The sequence below is a fragment of the Geotrypetes seraphini genome, chromosome 5 (assembly GCF_902459505.1).
Source record: "Geotrypetes seraphini chromosome 5, aGeoSer1.1, whole genome shotgun sequence".
NCBI classification, from domain to species: domain Eukaryota; kingdom Metazoa; phylum Chordata; class Amphibia; order Gymnophiona; family Dermophiidae; genus Geotrypetes; species Geotrypetes seraphini.
The window spans coordinates 265,949,877-265,966,200 of record NC_047088.1 but is presented as its reverse complement, the minus strand read 5'-3'; the positions used below and the strand labels follow the sequence as shown (position 1 = coordinate 265,966,200).

The window sequence follows — 16,324 nt, the reverse complement described above, 5'->3', positions numbered from 1 at the left end:
TTCTTTTTATATGATCAGGAACCTTTGGTCCATTAAGTAAATTTAAAAATTCTAAACCATCCTGTTCTTTATTTTCATTAGACTCTGAAGAATACAGATTCTTATAAAATTCAAGAAATTGCTTCAAGATCTGTTCGATTTTAGTGTGTGTACCTCCTTGCATATCTTTAATTGCAATAATTTTAGTTTTCCTCTTTTTTGCTTTAAGAAAATTTGCTAATAATCTTCCTGCCCTATTTGAATTACCATAATACTGTGCTTGCTGAGAAAACAAATCTATCCTTACAAATTGAGAAGATATCTCATCATATTTAGCTTTTGCTTTTAATAATTTTTGCAAATTAACTTTTTCCCACTTCTCAATTAATTTATTTTCAAGTTCCTTAATTTCTTTTTCTAAATCAATAAATTGTTTTTTAAGTTTCTTTTTATTATATGCCGAGTAAGAAATAATATTCCCCCTCATAGTTACTTTAAAAGCATCCCATATTGTCTCAATATTTATGTCTTCAGAGATATTAATTTGAAAAAATTCAATCATCTTCAATTTAAAATCTTCAATAAAATTTGAATCAGCAAGCAAAGCATTATCAAATCTCCATACTGGTTTAGAATAAATTTGTTCATCAGAATGCAATTCAATCCACACACCACCATGATCAGATATTACAATAGGATCAATATTTGCTTTCTCCACACTCTGAGCTATACTATTTGAAACAAATATATAATCAATTCTTGAAAAAGATTTATGGACCTGTGAGCAAAAAGAAAATTCCCGATCATTAAAATGAAGAATACGCCATATATCAACTAAGTCACAAGATTGTATCAAATTATCTAACCCTAACGACTTTATAATTTTGCTTGGTCTTTTATCCATAATTGGATCCATTACAGCATTGAAATCTCCAGCCACTACTAAATTAGAAGCAGCCAGTGGTAATAATAACTGCTGTATACTTTTAAAAAACTCCATTTGATTCAAATTCGGAGCGTATATATTAAATAAATCCAGAGCAGTATTTCCCAAAACCATTTTAACATGTACCCACCTTCCTAACGGATCTGCAGCTATTAATTTAAAATCTGCTATACATTTCCTGCTTACTAGGATAGCAACCCCTGCCTTTTTCCCCACAGCTGGGGCAAACAAACATTTAGAGACCCAACCTCCCACCAGTTTCTTAGATTCTATCAACGACAGATGTGTCTCTTGAATGAGACAAACATCCGCATTCTGCTTTTGAAGGAAAGCTAATATTTTCTTTCTCTTGATAGGATGATTTAGGCCATTGATGTTTAAAGAAAAAACCTTAATCCCATCTAAACTTCTAATTAGAAACCAATATATAATTAGAAAATGATCAGACATCATCACACCTAATAAGTATATCCCCTCTTTATTTAAACATACTTTGCCTCTAAATCTATTAAATCCCCAACTCCACCTCCCACCCCCTCCCCTAACCCTCCCACCCCTAATATTTAATAATTGTGTAAACTTGGCAACACACAGATTAGATCAGGCCATAATAAGCTCCAGAAAGATCATCATAAAATCAACATTCTAATTTAAATCACATAAATAATTATAATATTTAACCTCCTTCTTCCATTTTATACTTAAGATTTATCTATAAATCCTATACCTCCTTTAATCACCCAACTCACTGAATTATACATCCCATATTAAATCTGAATATATTACTAATATTCCACTTTCAATCTTAACTTTAATATAACAAATATTAAAATAATTCCAATATACATGAATTATTGAACATAACTTAGGTCCATTCTAAGAATTTAAATTGATCTCTCGATATCCTTATCCCCTTGAAATATCCCAAGAACATCCCTTCTATTTCTAAAATTACAAATTTTAATTACACAGATAATAAAATAATTTTTATTAAATCATATCAATTTCTACTTTCCATTCTTTATATAACTTTCCAAAATCCATTATTGATATATAGAAATATCATCCTTAAATCTTTGTAAATTAAACAAATTTATATTTACTTAAAAATATTTATAAAATATCTCAGCCTAAAATGTGAGATCATTCTATACTACTTCTTCCTCTTTTTTTTTCCCCCTTTTCTTTAAAACCACCAAGATTCTTTTATATTATTGCAACATAAAATCACATTAAATATTATTAATTAAATAACTGAATAGCCAGAGTATGCAGTATGTATATTATCAGGAAGAATGGAATATTTTCTTCCTTCTCCTCCATATCCTGTTCTCTCTTCATTCTTCCATTCCACTTTACTAGGTAATCCAAGTCCAATCTATGACCCCTTTAGGTTCTCTTTTACAGTCAATTCCTCTTCACCCGATGGCCATATTTCCTAAAATCCAAGGAATGCACCCTTTATGCATTCCCTATCAAAATCTCCTTGTCACATACAAAACTTCACTGAAAAACTATAAAAGTCATGTGACCACCAAAACATTCTCTCACTCCCATAACTCCTGTAATGTTTTAAAGTAACAACTTCTTTCCATATGAATCCAGAAAAGCAAATTCCGCCGTCTCTTCATTAATATTCAATAGTCAAAAATCCTTATCCTTAAGTTCCATGACATCCGCAATTCTCTTCACCCGATGGCCAAATACGTTAAACCTCCAAGGAACACACTCCAAATGCATTTCCGCATCTTCCTCACTGCCTTTGATAATTCCGTTGCCAATTAGTTAAGCAACAAGTGATTGCTATGACAACCAACTCGCTTCCCGGAACTACGTAATGATCTAAAGAATCAGTTCCTCTCCTATATAATTCTGGGAAAACGAGTTCTAAAAACTGTCATTCAGTTGCCACAGTTCTTTATCTTGATCTTTCTCCATCTTCACAGCTGTCCTGACATCCGTGCCACTTCCCTTCAATTTCATTAACAAATCAGTCCACTCTGCTGAAGTTCCATACCAATTTGCGATAAAATTCCAAAACTGCCATGTTAAGCATACTCTCATATCATTATATCATCCCTAGAATCTTCCAAGCACATAAGGTGAATGTACCATACTAGAGTCACCGGCTTCCAATTTAGAATGTTTATTCCCATTTTATATTCTGTTTACAGGGACCTTTGAGATGACCATTTTGAATGAAACTTTAAAATGTTCTATCTCGTTACTTTTGTAATTCAATATACATACTTCACTTACTTCATGACCATATTCCTTTAGTTGTCATCCTTTACATATTCCTCCAAAAAAACAAAACACTCTCAATATAAAAATATCAAAGTATAACTTTCTTTTTTTTTCCCCCTTTAATAATTCCAGCACTATTATAAATTTCCTAATCAGGAACTATAATGACATTGGCTGTTCTTGCTCATGAATGAAAATCTGCAGTTCATCCAGATCATTGAAAGTTAAAGACTTATTTCCCACAGTAACTTTCATAATCGCAGGGTAAACTAACCCCCATATTTAGCCTCCATCTCTCTCAATTGTGGTCTTAGCTCCAGAAACCTTTTCCTTTTTAATGCAGTGTTTTTTGCAAAATCTGGCACCAGATGTATATGAGCATCTTGATATTTTAAACTTTTATTTTGCTTAGCCAATTGAAAAACCTCAATAACCTGTTGATGTCTTAACAGTTTAAAAATTAGTGGCCGAGGTCCCCTCTGCTTTTCCGATCTTCTCGCAGGAACTCTGTGCGCTCTCTCTACTTCAACAGGAAACTTTGATTTCAGTGGAAGTATTTTAGGCAGTAAATTTTCAATAAAGGAGATCGCATTTCCTTTTTCCGCCCCTTCCGGTAACCCTAGCAAACGCAAATTACTCCTTCTCTGACGATTTAACAATCTTCCAGTTCTCTGGTAAGTAATTCAATTTTTTTCCTGTCTGTTTTTCCAAGGCTAACTTCTGTTTCCACCTCAATCATTCTCTCTTCAATTTTATGTGCTTTCATTTCCAACATTTCCATTTTTTTATTTAATGTCGAGACCTCTACAGTTAAATTATTAACCTTTTTTTCTGTACTCAACATGATCTCCTTGATCTCCTTCAGCTCCTTCATTACCTCAATATCTCCACTCTTTGAAACCGACTCTTGATCCGTCTTCGCTCTTTTACTACTTCCCAATAAAGTGAAATCATTTTTATTTTGTTTTCCCGTTGCCATCACTTCTTCTTATCTAATATTAGCGCACAAAATATTCAAATTTAACAAATTTTCTGTGACTTTTAATTCTTTCAAATTCTTTCACCACGGAGCTCCTTTACTACCCGACCTTACTCATGCGTGCCCAAGCCACGCCCATCCAATGGAGTTTTTGATAATAGGGGCTTATGTGATCCCATTTCTTCAGCCCAAAAATCAGTCGAACTGCTGAATTTTGAATGACTGAGTCTTAGAATGGGTTTTTTTTGAAGGATCCCAAGTAAATGATGTTACAATAATCGAGCATGCTTAAGATGGAAGATTGAACCAGTAAGCGGAAAGATGCTGTATCAAAGTATTTTCTGATGGCTCTGAGTTTCCAAAGTAACGTGAAGCATTTTTTAACCAGTAAATCTGTGTGAGCATTTAGAGTAAAGTGGCGGTCCAGAGTCACTCCCAGAATTTTAATGGAATGGTCAATAGGGAAGACCTGACCGTTCAAGGAGATTGATGAGTCTTTGATTTTGTCGTTAGGGCTTGCCAGGAAAAATTTAGTTTTGTCTGTGTTGAGCTTCAATTTGAAGTCGGTCATCCATAGTTCAATTTGTTCTAGAATGAATGATATATGAATCTTTGTCTCGGAGGTCAGAGTAGTAAGTGGAATAACTATGGTGATATCATCAGCATAGATATAAAATGTAATTTTTAAGCTTTGTAGTAAGTTCCCCAGTGAGGCAAGGTATATGTTGAACAATGTAGGGTATAGAGGAGAGCCCTGTGGGACTCTACAAGAATTTACCCAACTACAGGATTTTTTATTGTCACTATAGACTTGATATGACCGTTTGCTCAAAAACCCCCGAAACCATTTTAACATGTTACCTGAAAGACCGATTGATTCCAGACAGATTGTAAACCATCCGTAGTGAACCATAGAGAGGGAGATCCAAGCCCATGTCCCACCCTACACACTACTCACCCAAACCCTACTGTACTGACTTGTAAGTGACAGCTGCAGCCATAAGGGCCTTTGGGGTGGTAGACAGGTGGGTATAATAGGTTTTGGGGAGTTTGAGAGGGCTCATCATACAATACGAATAAGGGGGGTTATGTGTACCTGGCACCCTTTATGTGAACTTCACAGTAGTGCTCCCTAAGGTGCCCCACTGCTCTGTTGGAATGTGTGTGTGGCAAATGCTGGCTCCTTCCACATCCAAATGGGCTTGTTTTGGATGTTTTGATTTTCAAAAATGGCCAGAACGTCTAGACAAATATTATTTTAAAAAAGAGATACATGTCTTGCAGTTTTGAAAATGGTTGGTTTCCCGACCCAACTTTTGGATGTCCTTGCGTAAACATCCAAAGTCTGACTTAGATGTCTTATTGAAAATGCCCCTCTGAGGGAGTGGTTTTAGTGATAGAAGATATAATGATAGTTATGTCTTTTTGTTCTTGGCTCTAGGTAAAATATTACAATGCTGAGAGCTACGAGGTAAACAGATTCAACGACGCCATAGTGAAATACCAGGTGATAATTTCTTCATGCTTCAATCTCTCTCCTTCCTAAGTACACAGAAACATCTCTTTTTCTTCCATGATAGACAAATTAGAGACCTGCCTTCAATGGGCTCTTTCTCCTCATCTCTTAGTGCAGACATTTATTTTTTATTTTTTATCAGTTTTATCCTGGCAAGGGCATCCTGAATAAGCAGCAGAGTGGCAAGAGGGCAATGCATCCAATGTGAAGTTCCAAGGCCAGGGTAGGATTAAGAAATAGGCAAACTAGGCACACGCCTGGGACCACATATTTAGAAGGGCACTCTTAAAGATGTTTAATTCATTGCTCCCAAGGCAGACTTTTGCCCTGATAAATCAGCTGCTGACAGAAAGAGGTGGAAAGAAGGGGACCATTGTGTGGAGCCCACCAAATAGTTAATCCTGCACTGTCCAGAGGGAGAAGGGACTTGGGGCAGGATTAACCTAGGAGTGTAAAAGGAGATCTGAGGTCTCTTTGGCAGGTTAATGGGAACATTAGATATGGGGAGAAGCATAACCAGGGTAGAGAAAAGGGGACGAGAAATTTTATACCGCCTTTTTGTGGCTTTGGCATTCCAAAGCTGACATTCAAAGCGGTGGGCACTGGAGGATAAAGTGACTTGCCCAGGGTGACAAGGAGCAGCACCAGGATTTGATCTCACAACCTCTGGGTGCAGAGGCAGCAGCTCTACCACTGAGCCACAGCCCTTCCTCCTTTGGATAGTATAGTGAACAGTTCACCAGAAAGAAAAGGAAGGTTGGGGAAATGCAGAAGAAAAGAGAGCCCTTGATCAAGCCACATAATGCTTATGCAAGATTCCTAACAACCACCTTTCAAGTGTTGAGTGTCTTGCAAGCAGTGTCAAGGCCTTCTCTACATCTGTATCCTGCTTGCCTCAGAACAAGCTCCCTACCTACTAGTTGTTCCCTGATCATTTCTGTGGATACTGGAATCCCACAAAAATTCAGGGATCACAGAGCACCAAAAAGAAGACTTTAAAGGGTAGTTGTATAATCTTGGCGCCCTTTTTCACTTATAAATGTCTATACAAGCACGGATTCAATTCAAACTATACTGCCTATTATTCAAAGCTATAAATGGCACTGCCCCCACTTACCTAACCAACTGCCTAAATCAGAATCTTACTACTAGGCAAAGAAGAACTCAGACCCCATTTACTTACTCCCCATTCAAAGGTACTCGGTACAAGAAGATGTTTGACAACCTACTAGCAACGCAGGCAGCGAAACATGACCACTCTATCTCCAACTTACTGACAACAATGAGCGACTTCAAATCATTTCGAAAAGGAATGAAAACTCTGCTATTCAAAAAATTTATCCAGACTTACATTACATTACATTACATTAGGGATTTCTATTCCGCCTGTGCCTTGCGGTTCTAGGCGGATTACAATATAGAAGATGTCTGGGCAATTCCAGTAGAATTACATTACAGGATAAGAGTAGATTTCAGGAACAGTAGAATTATGATACAACAATTTAACAGAATGGTACATAACACAGAGGATAATACATGTCACTCTTCCTCTTGTCCTTCTCTTCCCTTGTTAACCCCCCCCCCCCAATCAGTCTCACCCTCTTGTAATTTTTTCTCTACAAAGTATCAACCATGTATACCACTACTTAATTTGCAAATCTTCTGGAAATGTACAGTTAGCTTCTCTGTAATGTTCCTGGAAATGTCCAGTTAGCTTCTTTGTAATCCGCCTAGAACTGCAAGGTACGAGCGGAATAGAAGTCACTAATGTAATGTAATGTCAAGGTTCCATTCTAGAACGGACTCACTGCGCAGTGTCGGAGCACCTGAAGTTTCAAGTTTCTTGTATATTTGATTAATCGCTTACTCAAATTTCTAAGCGATGTACATATCTTTAAAATTACAAATAATAAAGGGGGCAGCAAAACAAGTAGACGCTAAATAAACATAGACCCCCCAGCTGTAGAATTTCCCCCTTAAGAGACCATACGCCAGAAATATTCTCATGTGCGAACCTGAAAGCAATACACCCACAACCAGGGGAAAAGGAAAGGGGATTTCACAGTAACACTCACTCCAGCTGGCCTCAGATTTAATCTGTGCACTTTTCATTTACATTTCTAGACCGCAAATACCTTTCAGTTCATTTTGGTGTACAAAGAAATGAAGAAAAGGTAAAACTGCAGTGACTTACAAAATTTGCTGAAAATAATTTGTAGTTAAAATACCAAGAATTTTCAGTTATAAAATAAATTATCGGATTTTCAATTACCAATAAATTTGGTGAACAATGATGATTTCAAAAATTTTCTAAATTGCAAATATGAAGATGACAACAATAGCAACTTAAGAAATTCAACATCCCAACTAACAGCCTGAAAAAAGATCAATCGAAGTGAAAACTTCTTATAAATACATCCTCTTACCAATGGAAAAGTGAAAATAGAAGTAATCCATAAAGGGCGATTTGTATTAAAGAAACTAAATTGGGCCATTAAGTATCCCAAAATTTGTCCCTGAAGAGCTTTATAACATAAAGTTCCAAATTTAAACATAACCCTTGCCTCAAAAGGAAGCCAGTGAAGAACTCTATAACATTGTGAAACGTGGTCAGATTTTTTCAGATTGAAGATCAGAAGAAATCTGACCACGTTTCACTTTCCCAGTCAGAAGCAGAAGGATCAGCTAAGTTACAATATGACACTTCCCTGTCCCAATTCCTGTTCTTAATAGGAGACTGTCTGTACTAGCAACAGTGTTAGTTAGATTTGTTTTGGATCAGGCAAGAGAGTTAATCCTGTCAGTTGTAGCTGCAAGAAACAGCAGAAGCCCCTGGGGACAAATCAAAGAATCACATCAGCCTATTTTGCCACTCTGCTTCCATCCCTAAAAGGAGACACTGGACTGTGGCCTGTTTAAACCACTGATTGAGTCTCAATGGCCCAGTGTCAGGACAGTTCTGATTCATCTTTCAAGCAGTGTCTATACGACTACATTTTTGCCACTCTTCTGGTGCTGATAAACTCCAACACAGCAACTTTCCATTTCAAACCAGATTAGTGGAAAGCCGTTTCTTTCAGAGAGAACCGATTTCATCTTTTTAAGGGGCCCATGAAGGCCAGCTACTCTTTCAAGTGTGGCTTGGAATGTTGTTTGCCCAGGAGCTTTGTGGAGCTAGGTTTTTGTGCTAGGTTCTTTGCACTATGGGGGTCTACACTGTATGACTTTAGTGCTGAACCTTTGAGCATTAGGGCTAGGACAGAGAGACCGTCTCTCATGGCCTCTGGGTGTCTCTTGCTGTTTCCCTGAAGTAAAGAACCAAGTCTCTCGCACAGGCTTAAGGTACATCTCTCAATGTGGCTTGCCTGGAAAATAATTTTTTCATTTCTCTTTCTGGTCCCCGCAAAACCTATTTAGGAGTTCTTTTACCTTATTGACTGGAGTCTTTTACCTTATTGACAGTCAAACTTAACAATCATTAAAAAAAAAAAACACCAATACCACCACATAACCAACATATACAAACGTAGAATTGTATAAATTCAGGCCTTAACTAAAGCAGAGCTGGAAGTCAGACACGTGACTTGGGGGAAAAGGAAATAAAAGGAAAAGTTTTAAAATCCTGTAAGTGGATTTATGTAAATCAGTAAAAGGGGAAGCCATCACTTCATGAGTTTCGGAGAGTGGGAAGCCTGGCTAGCACTGCAGATAGCGTGGCCATAGGAGTGTCCGAACACATTAAGCTTGGTGAGCACAGGTATCACGCGTATCTTCCTCTATTTAGGGGTTTTGGGTCCTACAGTTTCTCCTTTTCTTCCAGCCAATTAGTAACCAGTGCTGGTGCTCTGAACCTTCATTCACAGTCACCTGGGTGCATTTCTCCTATTTTAATAGACCCTTCCCCCTTTTGTCTCCAATTTTAAGAAACCTACCTTTCTTTCTTCCTTCGTCCCTCTGTTCCTTAGGTTGGGAGACAAAAACCACAGCTTCTTGCTGAACAATGCAATTGTATGTCCTAAATTGAACCAAAAGGAGGGGCCCTTATTCATAGTGCTCTCCTCTTGGGGCTGTAAGAACCTCCTCTGCTGCATCCCTAGTTCTTGGGGGCTGAAGTTGGGAGTGTGGGGGGACTGTGTGATCTGATTATGTTGTAATTTTGTTTGACTTTGCACAGATCTCTGAGTGGAAGGTCAATGCCAGTCTGGCCTTGTTAAATCAAACCCAGAACCTAATCATTGGCCTGGGACTTCTTGCTGGCTCTCTGCTTTGTGCTTTCTTCGTCACAGAAAACAAGTTGAAGGTGAGCATTTCTTTCCACTCCTCCTCTCCCTCCTCGCCCCCCCCCATCCAGACGCCAAAATGTGACAAGTGGATACTGTGAGAGGTTAGTTCTATGTTTCACTGTTTCCAGTGGAAGCCTTGGATGCAATATCTGTATATCCAAAAGGCAAACAGCACCTATCTCTAGCCCTAACACCACATCACACGCTGAATCCCATACCCTCTGCTACCTTCTACCTTGACCCATGTGGAATAAAACATGCCTCTGCTACTCCCTACCTTAACATACATGAAAGCTAAAATCTCTCTGTATCCCTCAATGTGCCTGTCACATGTAAAACAGATCACTCAGTCCTCCATAGCCCCAGGTACGTTAGATAGATTGTGAGCTTACCGGGATAGATAATAATAATAATAATTTTATTTCTTATATACCGCCAAAGCCATAGTAGTTCGAGGCGGTTTATAACTAAGAAGGGCTGGACAATCAGCAAAAATGGTACATTGGTACAATCAGAGAAAATAGGTGGCAGAGAGAAATGGTACAAACAGAGAAAAAATAGGAACAATCAGCGAACAGTGGTACAGTCGGCAAAGAATGATACAATCAGCGAGGATAGGTACAATCAGGGTAAAAAATGGTAACAGGGAAGAAGGTCAAGACAATCTGCGTAAAGGACATGGTGAGATAGAAGGGGCCTGGGTAGGACATAGGGGTCTTAGGGTGTGAATCGGGTGAAAAGATTAGTTTTTAGTAGTTTCCTGAAGTTTAGGTAGGATGAAGTGCGTGAGATGATGTGGGCCAGCCAGTCATTGAGCTGACCTGCTTGGAAGGCAAGAGTTCTATTTAGATATCTTTTGAAACGGCAGCCTTTAGGGTAGGATAGCTAAACAGGTGGGTTCTACGTGTGAGTTTGGATGGGTGGTCTAGGATGAAATGGGATATCAAGTAAAGGGGGACTGAGCCAAGGATGGATTTGTAACAGAAACAGGTAACAGAACTTGAATTGCACTCTTGCTTCCAGGGGTAGCCAGTGAAGTTTGTGGTAGTAGGGAGTTAAGTGTTCCCATTTTCTTAGGGAAAATGCTTGAGTATCTGATTGTAAAACCGCTTAGATAACCTTGATAGGCGGTATATAAACACCTAATAAACTTGAAACTTCTGCTACTCTTCACCCCCAGCTCACACAAGGAACCCAATACCACCCTGGAGCCCCGTATACATATTTAATCTAAAAACCTCTGCCCCCCCAGCCATCCATCCCCACAAACCCCTTTACAGAAGTAGAACAAAATTCCTTCATACACCACAGTACATATGGAGCAACTTCTGAGGCCCTCTCAAAACCTTTCTACGCCCTCTCCAGCACCTTTGGCATCTGTCTGCTCCCTTTCTAGTGCAGACAGAGCTAAAATACCTTTGCTGCTTCCCTTGCATTTAGACAGTTACGCACCCCTCTGCTACCCATCAGCACGCAAGGTCCCGAACACCCTCCTTTGCTTTTTCTATCCTGAGGTAAGTGTTCTAATCCAGCTTTTCTGTGAATTCTTAAGAAACAGCACCTCCTTTCTCTAGACCTTCCTAGAAGTGTAACCAGAGATATCTTCCGTTCTCATGTCTGACAGGTTGGAGACTTTGTGTTGTTTGGAACTTACATTATCCAACTTTATGGTCCTCTCAACTGGTTTGGAACTTATTACAGGTGAGAACTGACAGGGTTTTCTGTTATAATTCTCTGCTTTCCTTTGGAGATTGCTCAATGCTGACGGCAGTGTAGCGCACACTATTCCACGCGTTAAAGCCCTAGCGCACCTTCATAAAAGGAGCTCTAGGTGTACAGAGAGGTATAAATTTCAGCTTTTACAGTATAGTCATAACATACAGATTTGGAGATATAGACAGTGGACATAGGCTGTATTGCAACCCATCTAGGTGTTAGGTAGTTATTTAATTAATTAAACAAATTCTTGCCCTCCTAACATTAGGTGGGTTACAATAAAACATATATAATTGATTCTTAACAAACAACTCACAAACATATAAAAATTAAAAAAAAGTTTCATATTTAACTCTACATTTCATCCCTCTTTCTTAATATCAATATTAAAGCATATTACTCTGCCACAAACCAGTGAGTTTTAAGTAATCAGAAACTAATAGTAAATGTTGAAGACTTGCACGGTCTGTGTCTGTACATGGCCGTTTGGTGGAAGATGTAGATGGACTGGAGTAGGTTTTAACGGAGATTTCAGTAGTTGGAACCTAAAAACAGAGCTTTGGATTCTTGCCCAGAAATAGCTAAGAAAAAAACAACAACAATGAATTTTTAAATTGAATCACTTTTTATGGGAGATTATATTTTACATATTGGGGGGTGGGGGTGGTATATTTTCCATTGAGAGTTTGTTTTTATTTCTTTAGGTAGGGCGGGAGGGGATTAATATTTTTATTTAGATGATTTGGAAATATGTTTAAGTGTTGTATTGAAAGTATAATGATTGTATTTCTGTACACTTATTGTCTGTTTGAAAATGATTCATGAATTTTAATTTCAGTAGGGTGGGGGGTGGGGATATATTCTTTTGTTCTTGATGATATGATTAAGATTTTCAAGTGTTCCCAAATGATCAGATTTCATAGCACATTAGTAATAGTTATATTAGAATGGGGAGGGGAATGTATATTATATGGAATTAAGAAATGAAAAAAGGGGAGGGATATATTTTATGTGATAAGATGGATTATTTGTAATCACAATTTTTCATGTATTAATTGAAGATTATATGTACAATTCAAATATTGTAAGAATGCAAAAATTTATAAATAAAAATAAAAAAGATTGAATCAGGTTGGACAGACTAAATGGACTATTCGGGTCCGTGTACAGCATGTCTTCAAAATCTTCAACTACCTGGCAATGCATTTCATAGTCTTGAACCTCCAACTGAAAATGTAGCTTGACTTGTTAATACATAATGTGCAGATTCAACTATCCATTTCTTTGCTGATTCTGATCTATTAGGTAAATACAAAGAGAGTGCTTTCTGCAAATACAGGGGAGGGGAGGGGAAGGGATGTTGGCTTCCTTTCAGTTTTATACCTATGCTTTATGTAACTCAACAAAAAGATTTTCTAAACAGTGGCTTTTCCTAGCTTTAACTTTATCTCTGTAGTATTTAGCAATCAATGGTTATAATTTTTTTGTGTTTATTTTGTGAATGCTGAAGCTAACGTATTTTTCATGAAAAACCGGTATAAAACCCTGAAAAATGAAAAAGAGTAAACTATTTTTGTGCTATTTGTATTCTGCAATATATTGATGTTCTAATTGGAGAACAAAAACACACTCGTGGTCGCCACATCAAGTAAAAACATGATGAAAAACAAACATTGTGTGTAGTGTAACTTTCTGTCTCTTGTATCTCACAGAATGATCCAGAATTCCTTTATTGACATGGAGAACATGTTTGAACTATTCAATGAGGAGCAAGAGGTGAGTGTGCAAGAGCCTCCCAAATCTTTCCTGTGCAAGGACCCGTGACCAGCTGGCTCCAGGGCATCAGAGACAAGCCAGTCCCCATCCTTTGATAGTCACTGGATCACCCTACAATCTCATACATCACAGGTCCCTGCAGAGTGCTCAGCTTTTCCGTTGGCAGTTTTATAATTGTGATGTGGGTCAAACTGCTATTCAGGCCGATTTATAATTTCCTCCTTGCAGTGGCTGAATTAAAGTGCTATGAGAAAAACACACTGGTTCTTGGTTCTGGTGCCTGACCCAGCTCTGATTCTGGTTATGTTGGAAGTTCCCTAGAGAGCATTCAGACTCCCAGGGAGCAAGGTGACATTTAGTGACCATAAGAATAGCCTTATTGGGTCAAACCAAAGGTCCATCAAGCCCAGTAGCCCGTTCTCATGGTGGCCAATCCAGGTCACTAGTACCTGGCCAAAACCCAAGGAGTAGCAGCATTCCATGCTACCGATCCAAGGCAAGCAGTGGCTTACCCAGACTCAAAGCACATATGTAATGGGTCGCAAACAGCACCAGTATCTCCGTGGCCTTTTGTTACTGGGGGAGATAAGAACATTGGCTCTGTAAATGGGGAAAAGCCCAGTGTAGTTGTTAATGAAACCTCATGGCACATTAGTCCAGTTAAAAGTATATCCAATTGAGCTGAAAATCCAAAGGAGCAGAATAAAGCTGTTGGAACAAGAGCCAAAGAACCATCCTGCTAGTACCCTAACTCATGTAGGTTGGGTCCCTTTAAATAGAGCACAAATTAAATTCTATAGAGAAAACCTGCAGACAGATTATCCAAGAAAATCCAGGACGTTCGTGCAGTGCTGAGAAAACTAGAAACAGAAATACAGAGAGATAGGGAGGCAGCTTCCAGGACAAGCAGGGAGAATCTTCATCTATTTCAAAAAAATGAGCAGAAGAAAGTTCTTAATCCTGGAGAAAATGGGAGAAACAGAATCACTAGCAGCAAAATAAGGCCAGAAAATGAATGCGTTAAGTTTTTCCATTTTCAGACGAGAGTTGTATTACGAGAAATTCTGAATTTGTCTTATCTTTATTGTTCTAATGTTTTCATGACGTGGAGAACGAGCCTTGCCAGTAAATGTCTTTGAACTGAACCGAATGTTATAATTGTACAGAATCTCCCTGACAGAGTTGGGATTAAAACTGAGACATGGAGAGAGAAGTAGCTCATCCAAGGACACATAAAGAGTCAGTGACAGCTGGGATTAGAACTGAACTGCAGGGAGATTAAGCAAGTTCTCCCCGGCAGCGGGAGGGTTGCCCACTCCTGCCGCCATCATCGTACCCCCGACAACCCCCTGCCCCCCCTTACCTTGTTTACAAAAGCCAACCAGAGGGATGCCTCCTACCTCTGGCCTGCTTCTTCAAAATCCTGGGAGGGGCCCTTCCTATGGGACGCACTGGGGAAGGGAAGGCCTGCCATTTTGAAGAGGTGGGCATGCTGGCTGGAGGTAGGAGGCATCCCTCCAGGCAGCCTTTGCAAACAAAGCAAAAGGGGGCAGGGGGTCATCGGGGAGTACAATGGCAGCGGCAGGTGGGAGTGGGCATCCCTTCCGCTGCCGGCAGGGGGGGTTGCTTGACGTTGGCGGAAGGAGGGAGTGGACATCCATCCTTCTGATCTTTGATTTGGGATCTTATTTATTTATGTATTTGTGCATTTATTCTGCACATGTGCCGATCACTATCACCAGCGATCGGCACATGCAAATTTGCGACCCTCCGCCAACTTCATTTGCATACCCATTGGATTTTACTGCGGATGTTTGAAAATCTTCCCCTCAGTGACAGAGCTGGGACTAGATCTGAAAGACAGGGAAACAGTGTCTTGCCCAAGGATGCCACAGAATCCAGATGAGGATGGTACACTGTGACGTATCGTGATACCCTGTTTTTCTCCTCCAGGGTCCTGTAATTGCCACCTCTCTGTTTCTAGGTTAAGGACGTGGTGAATGCTGGTGAGTTGAAGTTCAAGTCTGGGCACATTGAGTTTGAGAATGTTTACTTCAGCTACACAGATGGGTAAGTGAGAGGAAGAAGTCTCTTATACTTATGGCTGGGGAGCAGATTCCTGTCGGATCAGGGCTGAGAAATGAGGAGGAAATGATTTTTCCCTTCACTGAGTGCATGTGTTCTCTTTAATGCTTTCTTCAGATGAAACACCAGCCACAGACTGGAACCTCATCCTTTACCGTCTCCTTTTTATTTTAAGTACTGTAACCCCTACCCATTTCTTCCCTTTTGTTCAATGTTTTGTCAATAAAATCTTTTAGTATGTATGTCCTTTCCTCTGATTTTTAATCATTTTTTATAAATTCTGTATGATGTAAACCGCTTTGGTAATTAAAGTGATATATCAAGCCATAATAAACTTGAAACCAGTAAACCACACAGCTTAATAGATGACAGCAGAGGAACCCTAAAGTGACCCAATCAGTATGCCCATCAAATAATGTGTCCACTTTGGGTAGAAAAATATACTGATTCAGACGTCTAATAAATAAACTAAGTGCCCTTGGGATGGGTCCCAAAGTGGCAGGCTGGGTCAAGAACTGGTGACAGAGGGTAGTGATCAATGGAGATCATTTTGTGGAAAGGGATGTTACCAGTGGTTCAGATCTAGGGCCTGTTCTTCTTAACATTTTTTTAAATGATATTTCTGCAGAGCTGTCTGGTAAGATTTGCCTCTATGGATAATACCAAAATCTGCAGTAGAGTAGACACGCCGGATGGTGAGAATAAAATAAAGTAAGGAAGAACGATCTCAAATTTGGCAGCTAAAATTTAATTCTAAGAAATGCAAGGTCATGCATTTGGGCTGCAAAACCTGAGGG

At 39.0% G+C, this 16,324-nt stretch overlaps 1 protein-coding gene across 5 annotated transcripts in view; it reads left to right on the top strand.

Annotated features, from left to right (window-relative positions):
• ABCB6 (ATP binding cassette subfamily B member 6 (Langereis blood group)) overlaps positions 1 to 16,324 on the top strand; it is a 120,042-nt gene that overhangs the window by 54,085 nt on the left and 49,633 nt on the right. For all 5 annotated transcript variants that reach the window (XR_004539558.1, XM_033945654.1, XM_033945652.1 and 2 more), the window contains exons 9-13: positions 5,593 to 5,658; positions 9,842 to 9,967; positions 11,575 to 11,651; positions 13,379 to 13,442; positions 15,427 to 15,512. Coding sequence is in view for 4 of the 5 variants with exons in the window: in XM_033945654.1 (XP_033801545.1) it covers positions 5,593 to 5,658; positions 9,842 to 9,967; positions 11,575 to 11,651; positions 13,379 to 13,442; positions 15,427 to 15,512 (419 nt within the window). In the remaining variant the exon portion in view is untranslated. The remainder of the gene's footprint in view (positions 1 to 5,592; positions 5,659 to 9,841; positions 9,968 to 11,574; positions 11,652 to 13,378; positions 13,443 to 15,426; positions 15,513 to 16,324) is intronic.